The 12,091-nt window shown below is 32.2% G+C and overlaps 1 protein-coding gene across 1 annotated transcript in view; it reads right to left on the bottom strand.

Moving 5' to 3' along the window:
• Positions 1-1,178: 1,178 nt before the first annotated feature.
• Positions 1,179-12,091, bottom strand: part of LOC129801247 (S phase cyclin A-associated protein in the endoplasmic reticulum) — a 39,754-nt gene continuing 28,841 nt past the window's right edge. The window contains exons 11-16 of the mRNA XM_055846128.1: positions 9,889-10,034; positions 9,718-9,810; positions 9,319-9,410; positions 1,892-2,056; positions 1,665-1,814; positions 1,179-1,597 (exon numbers count right to left, since the gene is read on the bottom strand). Of these exons, the coding sequence (XP_055702103.1) occupies positions 1,532-1,597; positions 1,665-1,814; positions 1,892-2,056; positions 9,319-9,410; positions 9,718-9,810; positions 9,889-10,034 (712 nt within the window). The 3' untranslated portion in view covers positions 1,179-1,531. The remainder of the gene's footprint in view (positions 1,598-1,664; positions 1,815-1,891; positions 2,057-9,318; positions 9,411-9,717; positions 9,811-9,888; positions 10,035-12,091) is intronic.

Genomic DNA, 12,091 nt, shown 5'->3' with positions numbered 1-12,091 from the left:
TCGTTTAGGACACAACACAGACGTCATAAGTATCTCATAAATTGATATGTTTAGGGGCTACAAAACACCCAATAATGTAATTTAACTGGGGAGTTGTAGGACTTTAGATAGAAGACGTAAACAGTTGTTTTCCTCAATTTATTTTATAAACACACTTAGGGTAAGTGTGCCAAATTTCGGCATAGTTGCATGCAAGCGTCAAAGACTCAAGTTTGAAATTTAATATTTTAAATACAAATTGGTTTTTTTATTCTTTCTTTTGTAAGAGTGTTGCTTGGAACCTTGTAAAGAGTTTACCGTCTTTATTTACTCTAAAATCATTCTTAATACATTTTAAAATGAATAAAAATATAGACATAGCTTTGGTGTCCTATTTCGGCCACCTTCATTCTCATAGGTCCTTGCATTTCGGGAATTCTTCCAATATCTTTTTCACGTCATCTGATTTGTCGAAGCTACATTTTTTGTTATTCTTTTTCATTGTATAATCTCTAGAGTATGTAAAAACTAAAAATTCATGGAAATTCGAGGAACAAAAAAGGTGGCCGAAATTGCAAGCTGGTCGGAATTTGGCAAACTTACCCTACTGATAAAAAAAGAATTTTCTAATCGATCTGCATTGTTTGATTTGAAATCGATCTCATTTCAAATGGAAAACAGGGCCAGTTTTGTACATTTTGGGTGCTCGAATGAAAAATATATGCAGAGGTTCAGTAAGGTGGAAGAACTACTTAAAAGCCGGATATTAAATGTGAAGTGTGTGACAATTATTTCCATTTTACTGGAACTGGGGATGAATTTCAATTGATCCACCCTCTCTCGCACTTTTCTATTCAACCTCGAAATTATTCCCCAATGATTTCGCCCACACGAATAAATTCCAATTCCCACTTTTATATTCTTCTCACTTTAAAAAAAAATCATTTCCGTTTTGAGGAGTTCGCCCAGAGAGCAATAAGAAAACTTAAATCACAATAAAAATTGCCTGTTTCTCCACATTGAAATCCAACCGTTGCTGCACAAATCAATGTTAATGTCGCGATATTGAAGATGAATGCAAAAGAATAAAAAAAAATACAAGAAAAAATGTCGAAACCATCATAAAATTGGCAGACAAAACAAACGTTTAATGTCTTTCATGTTTGCCTTTGATGCCTCTTAAGAAGAATCTTCAGATGTAGGTGTAAAAAATTATTTATTTTCTTTTTTTATATATACACATATTAAATTAGTAACACATTTTTCTTTGAAAGTCTTATATGTTTTACGCAAATTCATTTTTCAACTTCAGTAACTTCTTTTTTTTTGTTCTCTCGCCAATAAAATGAATGTAACATCAAGATATGAATATTAAGAAGATTGCATTGTAAATTCAAGATGAAAATCAAAGCAAAATGAATAACATTAATTTTCAAACTTTTCCTTTTTCTTGGTAAATCCTTTTTGCAAATTTGAGTATATTGTGGGTGACTTTTATTTTTAAGCATATTGATATATATTTTAATTAGTAATTTATTAAGTTTTTTTTTCTTTAATTAAGCAAATTTAGGAGTTTATTTTTCTTGGCCAAAGCTGAATTTTGATATTCATCCAAGGACTGGAAAAAGTGACAAGAAAATACGTTATTAATCTTTTAAAATTTCCTTTAAGGTATTTTGCATTACCTCAACGTCAAATTCATGACTTAGAATGGCCTTTGCATCTGGATTCTTCCAAATAAGCGTAGCTAGTGTAGGATAATAGTGGATGGACATTTCTTTTGGCAACTTAACAATACTTTTCACCACCGACAGTTGTTCCGTGAAAATCAGATTCTATTCCAGTGTCAAACAAGGCAAATTTTAAAAATTTCCATTAACAAAAAGAAAGATTAAAAAAGTTTGGAACTCACCTGATTCCTCGAATTATTTACACAGAAATATCCTAAAGTGCTCAAAAGATCAACAATCACAGCCTGAGTTTCGCCTTTTTCATTGGACTTGGGGCCACAATACTTGAGTAAAATCGTTATAATATCTAAGAATTTGAGAGATATCACCTCCTCGGACAGAATTGTCTGCAAAGAAAAACAAAAAAAGCAGAGAATTGATTTTCAGTGCAAATATTTAAAGGAAAAGCCTGAAAATCAATTAATTTCTCGTTTCAATGCACAAAAAAGAGCTGAGCAAAGAGATATTTTCTCCATGCACCAAATGATTATTTTGCAAATTAAGATGAGAAGAAAAATGTGTCCTCTCCCCTTTTAGATAAATTTTCTGCAACCCAGTTAAAGGAATAATAGGGTCGATTTTTCCTCCATCACCCTATTTGATTAGAATACCCAAATATAATAATTCAACACTGTGTTTATACAGTTCTCATCACTTTTGCCACCCACATATCCCACATTTTCCACTCTCAAGTGGATTTTTTGTGCATTTACAACTCCAATCCATAAAGTTTGCAGAATATTCAATTTTCTCTCAAAATATTCAATCAAAAACTTTCCTTCGGGTGGGAGATGAATTGTCTGCAAACATTGGGATAAATTGCTGTCTAGCTTTCCTTTTAGCAATATGGATAGATTGCACCTATTTTTAAAATAAAGGAATTTTTCTATAAAAAAAAACTTTTTTGTAGTTTTTTACAATTTTAAAGACTAATTGAGTTTTATTTACATAAAAAAAAACAAATTTAAAAATCCACAACTCCAGCTAATTAAGAGGTAACTGTGGTAATCCATTAGTTCCTATCGTTTGATATCAAAAATGCAAATTAGACAATTTCGGATTATTTATTTCAGCGCAATCGATATTATGAATTGGTGCTAGTAAAGGATTTTTAATTATTTTAGTCCTTCAATTACGCAGAAAAAATAGCCCGATAGAGGCAGAAATACATTTTGTCGTATTTTTTTCGCATCATGGAATGTTTTATAGATTGTGCCTTTTTAACATTTCTTGATTTTAGAAAAATGTTTTGCGCTATGTCGTTCCTTTCCTATAAATTAATAATATTTTTAAAGAATTTCTACTCTAACAGTATATCACAAACAAAACCAGTTAAAATTTTTTCTGGTCGTTACTAATTGTGACGCTAATAAATCTGTAATTATTTACAATAAATTGCTGAACAAGGTCAAAAATTTAGAAAAAAAAATGTAAAAAGTAAAAAATTATAGATTCAGACGCTTTAATAGCAGATAATGTCTAGCAAAGTCGGTTGCAACAACAAAGAAAAAAAAAGAATTGTATTAGTCTAAGGAAAAATCTATGGATTTGTAAGACACTGAGAGCGAGACAATAAATTGAATTGAATTGAATTCAATGTCACATTTCTATTTAGAAACGGGTTTGCGGAATGCTCCAACTCGTGCTTATCGGTTTATAACCGATTCATTACCAATAATAACCGATTGGAATCGGTCTAATGAACAGCTTGAATGGCCTGAGAGATTCGTTGAGAAATGCGATCACTAGAGACTTTATGACCTTTTAACCTTGAAAACCGTTATTATGTCATGTACAGTGGCGCCAAAAATAATAGAATCAGCTCCGCAAAGACTACCTTTAGCATTTTTGTTTATTCCAATTCGTTGAAATAGGTTTGTTGATGTAGAAAATGTTCAAATAATTCCCTTACGTCAAATAAGTATTGTTTTGGCTGCTAGAGGTCTCCATTTATCACAGAATATATCAATAGTGAAATTTGGTTTGAACAACACGATAGGACCACTTTTATTTAAATTAAAGAATGTGGTCTATAAATCGAATAAGTTTAAATAAAGCCATATTTAGAAATAATAAATGACAGTTTTCCAATTTTTTTGGCCAAACTGAATTTCACTATTGAAAGATCTCTAGCGGCCAAAACAACCCTTATTCTACAATTCTAATAACTTGAAGATTTCTGCTTCAGATTTATATCACTGAGAAAAAATGGGGGTGCGATTAACTTTTTTTCCTCATAACTTTAACACTTTTTAGGTGTAAAAATATATCAACATTATTTAATGTTAATATTAAACCTTTTTAAGGGGAAAATTAACATGAAAAAGTGTAACTTTAACCCCTAATACACCTAAAAAGAATAATATTTACACCAATTTCGGATCAATACAGCAGGGTAAAATAAACATTTCCGGAATGTTATTTTAACTTTTTCGGATTTCTCTCAGGGATCAAAAAATTGGGAAAAGCTACAAAAGTTAAAAAAATATAAGCTGTGCAGCAAAGTGATTCTGTTATTTTGGCTGCCACTGTATATGGTTTTATTTTTCATTTTGATTGTGACACTTCTCACCTCCCTTGCGACCTTCGCTGTCTTAGTGTTGGTGACCAACCTCAAAAGCCAAAACGAGGGATAACCTCTATTACAAGTTATATAATCCAAAATAATATTATTTGTTTACAGATCTTTCATTAAAGCTTTAAAATAAGAATGTTAGAAAATATCCACTAAATCAAGAGACAAGCCCACGCTGTGACAGCCGTTTAGAATGTAAAATTAGGAAATGTTAGGAATATTTCAACAGTATTTTCGTATATGGACGAAATATCTGCCTAGGTTACCTCTAAACCATATTCAAAAATGAAAAAAAAGAAAACGCATGACGCATTTTCAGGCAATTCATAAAAAACATGATTTTGGAGGGGAATTTGAGCATGTTAATGGTGTCAGCGGAAAGGGTCTCTGAAGGTCCCAAGTCTCTATCTCCATCCGTTTGGCCTCTAGGCATTGTACGCTACGTCACGTCGTGACTGATGGGTGACTTTGACACCAACCTATTCGTATGCTTTTCTTTATTTCTAGAAGGATTGTCTTTACCGATCCGATCTACCATGTCAGATCGGTAAGGTAAGGATCATCCTTCTAGAAATAAAGAAAAGCTTACGAACAGGGGGGTGTCAAAGTCACGCGTAGGGGACAAAATCATACGCACTTACGGTATTAAAGAAAAACTCAAAAATTATGTTAAAATAAAAAATAAATAATACCATTTTAGCTTTCAAGAATATAATGTATTCCCATACCCCATCCCTTAAAATCATTGTATACTGGACGCTAAATAACTTTGTTCAGCTTCTAATCATTGCGGTTTATTTCATCAGAATGTGATTTTGATCATTGAAATAATATTGATGGACGAGTATAGAGGTAACAGAATTTTCGAGTATGGCTTTTAACCCTTTTGTGAATTAGACACGAGGCCCAAATGCGTTTTCTAAAAGGGGTTTTTAGATGGGTGAATGAATTTACAAGTACAGGACAGAGGGATTGGCTTGATTGACAATTTATCCTTCAATATGTGTGTAAATTTATTCAATTTGAGAGTCTCCACTCTGGCGTCAATTCCAATGCAAACACTCTCCACAATGGACACACTCTGGATGAGTCACATACATATATTGGGCTTCCACACAAATAAATTATCTCCCACTAAAATGTTTGATAACACCAAACATTTTACATTCTGGGGATCTAAAACACTTCCCTCAGATTCCCTCACTTCTACACTTTCTGTCTATACTCTCATGAAAATCCCTCATTGTTCCATTTTCTCAGCGGAAAATGGATCGTTTTCGCCTTCAAAATTGCTTCGTTGTTTCGCATTTTGTGAGTAAGCACAAGAACATTTTTATATGCAACACAAAGTGCCCGAAGAAAGATGCTCTTCTGACAGTCAAAGTTTCAAGCCAAATGGATATTGAAATAAATATTGTATTAAAGCCATACATCTTTTATTGCTCGAACTCAATAGAGACAGCAACATACATATAATAATCCCTCTATTTTTTAACACTTCGACATTTCCATGAAAAAGATGCGAAAAAGAACATAATATCGGAAAAGTGACATTACGATGCATATACTTTTATCAGTCCAGCCACAGATAAAGGCCAAATACGTAAAAGAACATCACTTGCAATCCTAGAAACAAGCGTTCATAAGATGATCTTTTCATTATTGAAGTTAGGCAATGTTTTTCTTCTAGTTGTACTTTTCCTACATATAATAAAAACATGAAAAAAATTTGTCCGTATACTCCAGTGACCTTGAATTATTCGTTTTAAAGATTTTTCAAGGTCAAAGCTTTATAGTGATTATTTATTAATCATTTGCAATAATTTGGATTCATTTGAAAGATAACTAATTCCCATCAAATAATTTTGAACCAACTTCAAACACTTACAATAACTTATGAAAGTCTAAACATAAAAAGGGAGATGATAAAAAAGACTGTAAAATGCCCGAAGTTGAGAAGAAGCTACTAAACAAATTCGTTCATCTAAAATATTAATGTGAAACTAGCCACGAATTCGAGCAATCCACAAAGTATTTTTCATTGAATCACCCTTATGAATATATATTCAAAAAATTAATAATATATAATGTTTACAAGCTACATTCGATATTTGATATTCTTGCAAAGATGATTTTTTTTCAAGTATACATAGAAAAAGAAAATCCATCAGCTTCTTCTGATGGTAAGTATCTCATAATTTCAATAAGATGCTTCATATAAGTCTTTGGTATAATGTTTACTGTTTACGTAAATCTCATCATAAACTTTGCAATCTGAAATATAATTTCTTTTCCGTCCTCTTTACAAATTAATACAAACATTTGAAAAATAATCTCTCACTCAGTCACTCAATTGAATTATTCAAATAATTCCTGTCTCCGCAGAAGCTTCGTATGAAAATACTTAATGTTATCCAGAAAAGTGAAGATCAAAAGAAATAAAGTTAATACAATTATTTTGAAATGCACAGATATAAGTATAAAAGAAAAAAAAATCGTACCATCATGGTCTTCTTCTGAGAGTATCGCTCTTTCGAGTGTCTTTTCTCCCCTCAATTCAAAATCCACCAACAAAACAGAAAATGATAACACGATATTTACTTTAGTGGTTGGATTTTCCACCCATATTGTTGAGGCAGACAAAACCATGGGGTATACATGTTTAACTCAATCAATAGGGAAGAACAAACAGTAGCTCAACAGTATAGAACAGAACCCACACACAGTAAATTGCAAACAAGAACATCAGCAGTTATACAAATAATTTTCCCAATTTTCTTCATTACTTCAACTCCAATTATCAAGAATAACAAGATATGAGATTTTCGAGGAAAATTATTTTGTATGTTTTTATTCAGTTTCTTAAATATTGTTATTAATCCATTAAAAATTGCCTTAAACATTATTAAATTCTATAAAAGAAACAGAAGAGGTGATTTATTGCATCAAATGCTAGCATAAAAGAAATTCAGATACGACAACTGTTAATGCAACCGACGATAAATCTAAAGGTATAAGTTTTCCCCATACTTTTATTCGCATAAAATTCAGACTAGTATTGCCAAAATTTTAATTCTTCATAATTCCCCAAAGTAAAATTTTGGAAATTCCTATGTTTTTTTTTATATTGATCGTATTAAAATATTTTACTTTCATTATGATCTCTGATTGGATAGACCTCTAAATACTTTCAAAGCTCTAGCTGCCCTTATGCCGAAAATACACACAGGCTAATCCTCGAGAATACTCAACTCGAAAAATTTGACGGTAGCCCAAACTATCAAATATTGAGCCCAAAATAGACACAGGGATTGGCTTAGGGATCAGCCCGAAAAAATGAGGATTGGTTTCGATACGCTCACGGATCAGCCCATAATTTGGAAGATCAGGCTGATCTTCTAAATTTATGAGGTCTAGTGAAATTACTGGGATTACGCGACAGGAGCGCCAGTGCTTAAAATAAAAAGCTTAACTTTGGGGGTTTTTGGGTGCTTTTAGAAATGTCAATTTGGTGAACAAACACATAACGAGTAATGGTACGCAATATCGCAAAATCTTAAAATTCTAAGATTGGAGTAACAGAAAGATCAGAGTGCTCCTTTCTGTACGATATATCCATAGATATTGTACTTAAGAAGTCTTTCAGCAATCAAAATGTGCACATTTAATAGAAATTTACGCTGATCCTTTACCGCCAAATTTTTCGAGCTGAGTATTCTCCAGGATCAGCCTGTGTCTATTTTCGGCATTAGGATCAAGGATTAGACTTTTTGCATAAATTTCGAATAAATGTTCATGTGCACTCTGATCTGACTTTGCCATTTCTCCAATCTTCATGTATTATGTGTATTATTTTAAAATCTTGCGATGCTTGCGTATCGTCACACTATCCTTGTTTTTTTTCACCCAATTGACATTTCAAAAAGTACCCAAAAACACCCAAAGCAAAGCTATTTTTACCACTGGTGTTGATGTCGGTAATCCTCGTAAAATTTCACTAGATCTCATGGATTTTGAAATTCAGCTTGATCCTCCAAATTTTACAATGATCCCTGAGTGTACCGACACCAAACCTCATTTTTTGGGCTGATCCCTAAGGCGATGCCTATGACTATTTTGGGTTTACTGACTATGTTTTGGTTTTCATACATTTATTAAGTTTGTTCTTCTACTACTTGAAATTAAAGTAGTGCACTGGATTAAATACTTAATAGTACTTAATGTGTTAGCCGGAATATATCGAAAACGTATTATTTTTTAGACTTCAGAATCTATTTATTTTGTAGATTTTCCGGACCAGCTTTTATTTTTGTACGAAAATAGTCAGAAGTAATTCATTTTTGGGGTTTTTGAAGGTCAAATCTAGAAAAACCACTATAGGGAACGCATTTATTAACTTATCAGACATTGTATGGATTCATTTGAAAGATTTTGAAATCTCTCAGAAAAGTGTAAACCCGTTTTCAACCGATTATGATTTAATTATAAACATTATAATGTTTTTCCTCACTGAGAAAAAAACTGGGGTGCGATTAACTTTTTAAAAGTAAGTGTAACTTTAACCCCTAATACACATAAAAAGCATAATATTTACACGTATTTCGGATCAATACTGCAGGGTAAAATAAACATTTCCGCAATGTTATTTTAACTTTTTTGGATTTCTCTGTGTAAATGCAATAGTAGGTATTACTTCTACCTTGGAAAATTTTAAATTTAAATTAATTTATTGAATTCATTTAAATTAGCTGTGTACCGTTAACACCGTTAGATAAAAAAAAATGTTTTAAAAAGTTGTGGGACTCGTGCGTGCGCAATATCTTTCCTGATGAATTGATCTAAGCACAACCGAGTTTTAAAACATAATAAGTTACGAATTTGAGCACTTTGTAAAGCAGAGATTCTTTATCACCCTTTAAGATTGAGATTTAAAAAATAAAACAATTAAAGCAATATCTTTGCCATAATATAAATTACGGCATTATCATAAAAAATCATAAATTCTAAGTAAGAGCATAAAGAAAATCAACTAACCTGGAAAGTGTTGAGATCGACATTGGCCAATGTGACAATCAAATTGAAAGTCGCAGCCGCAAGAGAGACAGTTCTTGGTGGAATACTTTCCCCTGTTTTCATATTAAAGAGTCAGAAGAGAAAAAAAAGACATAAATTAGAAATCATTACTAGGTTCAAATATCCAAAACAAAATATTCCTCCGTTGTTTATTGTATCGGAGATCATAGAGTCAATTAAAGATTCATGTGAAATATTGTTCCACATCTCTTTCTCACCGATTTGTGGTATTAAATAATATAAACAAACATCTTCTGAATTTGATGATTTTTCTCGGCGGTTTTTCGTGGGAATTCCGTTTGTATACTTTAATTTTTTTTCTCAATCATTATTTGATTAGACAAATTGACTTTAACTCACCAATTGGTACTATTGTGGAATGAAGTAATGTGATGGATCCAAAGAGTTCAGTTTGTTGGGCCAATGAGAGGAATTTCGTGGGATCATTTGGTCCTGAAGTAAATGATAAAATGTTTTTCATGTCTAATACATTATTCTGAAATGATATTAGAAAAGAAAATTATATCTTACCTTTAGGACAAATTTCAGCAAATTTCATAAGTAATCCTAGTGTTGCAAGAAGTGAAAGAACAACACTCTGATGATTTTCCACGGATTCGTGAATTTTTGCACAACGTTTCACAAGAATCTCAATTAAGCCAATTAAAACGGCATAGCTGAAAAGATGGAAGAACAAATAACCAAATAGAATTGAGAGAATTCATAAAAGAGATTATTTGTTTGTTGGAAGAACTAATGCACACAAAAAGATTATGTCAATGGTAAGATGATAGATAAAGTTATGAAGGAAAATTTAGAGACACTTGAAAATAAAATTGTGTGAATTTTTCATCAATTGCATCCCACCACTCTTCTTTCGGCAAAATCTTCCTCATCATAAGTGCAACATACAACACAAATGAACTCTCTTGGGAACACACTCAATGTTGTTGTTTTTTTTTTTGTCCTCCCAAGAGCAAAACAGTGGAAGAGGAATGGGATTTGAGAGCTGGAATTAATCGTAACAAATGCACCATGGAATCCGCCTTGTAAATCTCTCACACTTCTTGTGGAAGAACCATGAGAATTTTCAGCATCAATGCACATGACACTCTCAAGTGGGTGGGTATACAGCCAGATTCCGCATACAAACAGGGTTGGAAATCTCAAATCCACATTTTTTTTTCATCGCCGTGACAGTGAATTAGGGGTGCGAATAAAACTATATAGAAAACTCGTTAGGAAAATTACTATTCTCACCAATATTCACATATTGTTCCAAAGTGAACAGAAGAGTATTTTCTTAGGTGTCTTGTCAGGGACAAAACCTTCTCTCATTCCCTTTAAAAGTACACAATTGGGAAATTAAAATCCCTGGGAGATTTGGTGGATGGTTCTCCAGGAGGAGATTTTGTTACTGATGTGTTTGAGTAAATATTGTACCAAGTGTCAAATACACACGATACTTATCAGACCCACTGAATCGTCTGTTGAGTGGCATTGCAAAAATGTATGCTACAAAATATAAATAATGTTATTTTTCGTATAACGGAAGGCAATGCTATCCACAATTCCAATAAAAGTCTATATTTGTAGCTTCATAATTTTTAGTAAGAGCTAGCATGAGAGAAATCTATGCCTAGAAAAGCTGAACCCTTTAAGGACGATTGGATCACCCGTGACCCTTAGAGAAAATAATTTTTCCTGACTACCTAAAGTTATTTCTTTCTAATATTTCTACGTAATCATAAATTAGGATCTTGTGGGAATCTAGAATATTTTTGCGAATCTCCAACTATTTGTTATACACTGAGTGAGAGAAATCCGAAAAAGTTAAAATAACATTCCGGAAATGTTTATTTTAGCCTGCATTATTGATCCGTAATCGGTGTAAATATTATGCTTTTTATGTGTATTAGGGGTTGAAGTTACCCTTTTTCAGGTTAATTTTACCCTTAAAAAGGTGTAAAATTAACATAAAAAAATGTTGATAAATTTTTACACCTAAAAAGTGTTAAAGGTATGAGGAAAAAAAGTTAGTCACACCCCAGTTTTTTCTCAGTGTTATAGTAATAAATATTTAAGCTCAAAAGTGACGAATTAGAAACTTAGATTGACACTAGAAACTTTTATAAGTTTACACATAATATTTTGCATAAAAACAAAAATTATCATTCATCGGTATTGCCTAAAAATTGATTTAAATTTTTGGGCTATTTTTGTCCCTATCGTTCATAGAGGCAAAAAATAGATCGAATCAGACTCTCTTGGACTTTCCAAGATCAGATATAAGACGTTTCACAAGTTTTTTTTTATCGGTTTCATTTTTTTTCGGTCAGCGAAAAGCGTCTCGTCCTCAAAGAGTTAAAACACACCCTGCCTAGAGGATGCTGTACGGAGCTCTTTAGGGGATGAGTACCGTGAATTGGTGAATTTTAAAATTACCTCTATACTTCATGTGAGCAACTCACACTCGCAACGAAGTAAGTCGAGTATAATGTGCTTCAACAGTTCAGTTTCGAACTGGAGTTTATCATAATAAACCGATAATTTTTATTGTCTCGTCCTTAAAGGGTTAACAAAATATTATGAAAGATTTTTGGCCATAGGACAGATAAGATGACTATCTTAAAAACCTTTCAAATTCAGCCGTTGGGGATTAATTTTCGGAGATCTTTTTGAAAGAAAACTTACATTATGATGGACAAGATTTCTCCAGACTATATTTCGACAA

Source organism: Phlebotomus papatasi, chromosome 2 (genome assembly GCF_024763615.1).
Source record: "Phlebotomus papatasi isolate M1 chromosome 2, Ppap_2.1, whole genome shotgun sequence".
NCBI classification, from domain to species: domain Eukaryota; kingdom Metazoa; phylum Arthropoda; class Insecta; order Diptera; family Psychodidae; genus Phlebotomus; species Phlebotomus papatasi.
The sequence above is the reverse complement of the archived record's forward strand: the minus strand, read 5'-3'. Positions and strand labels throughout refer to the sequence as shown.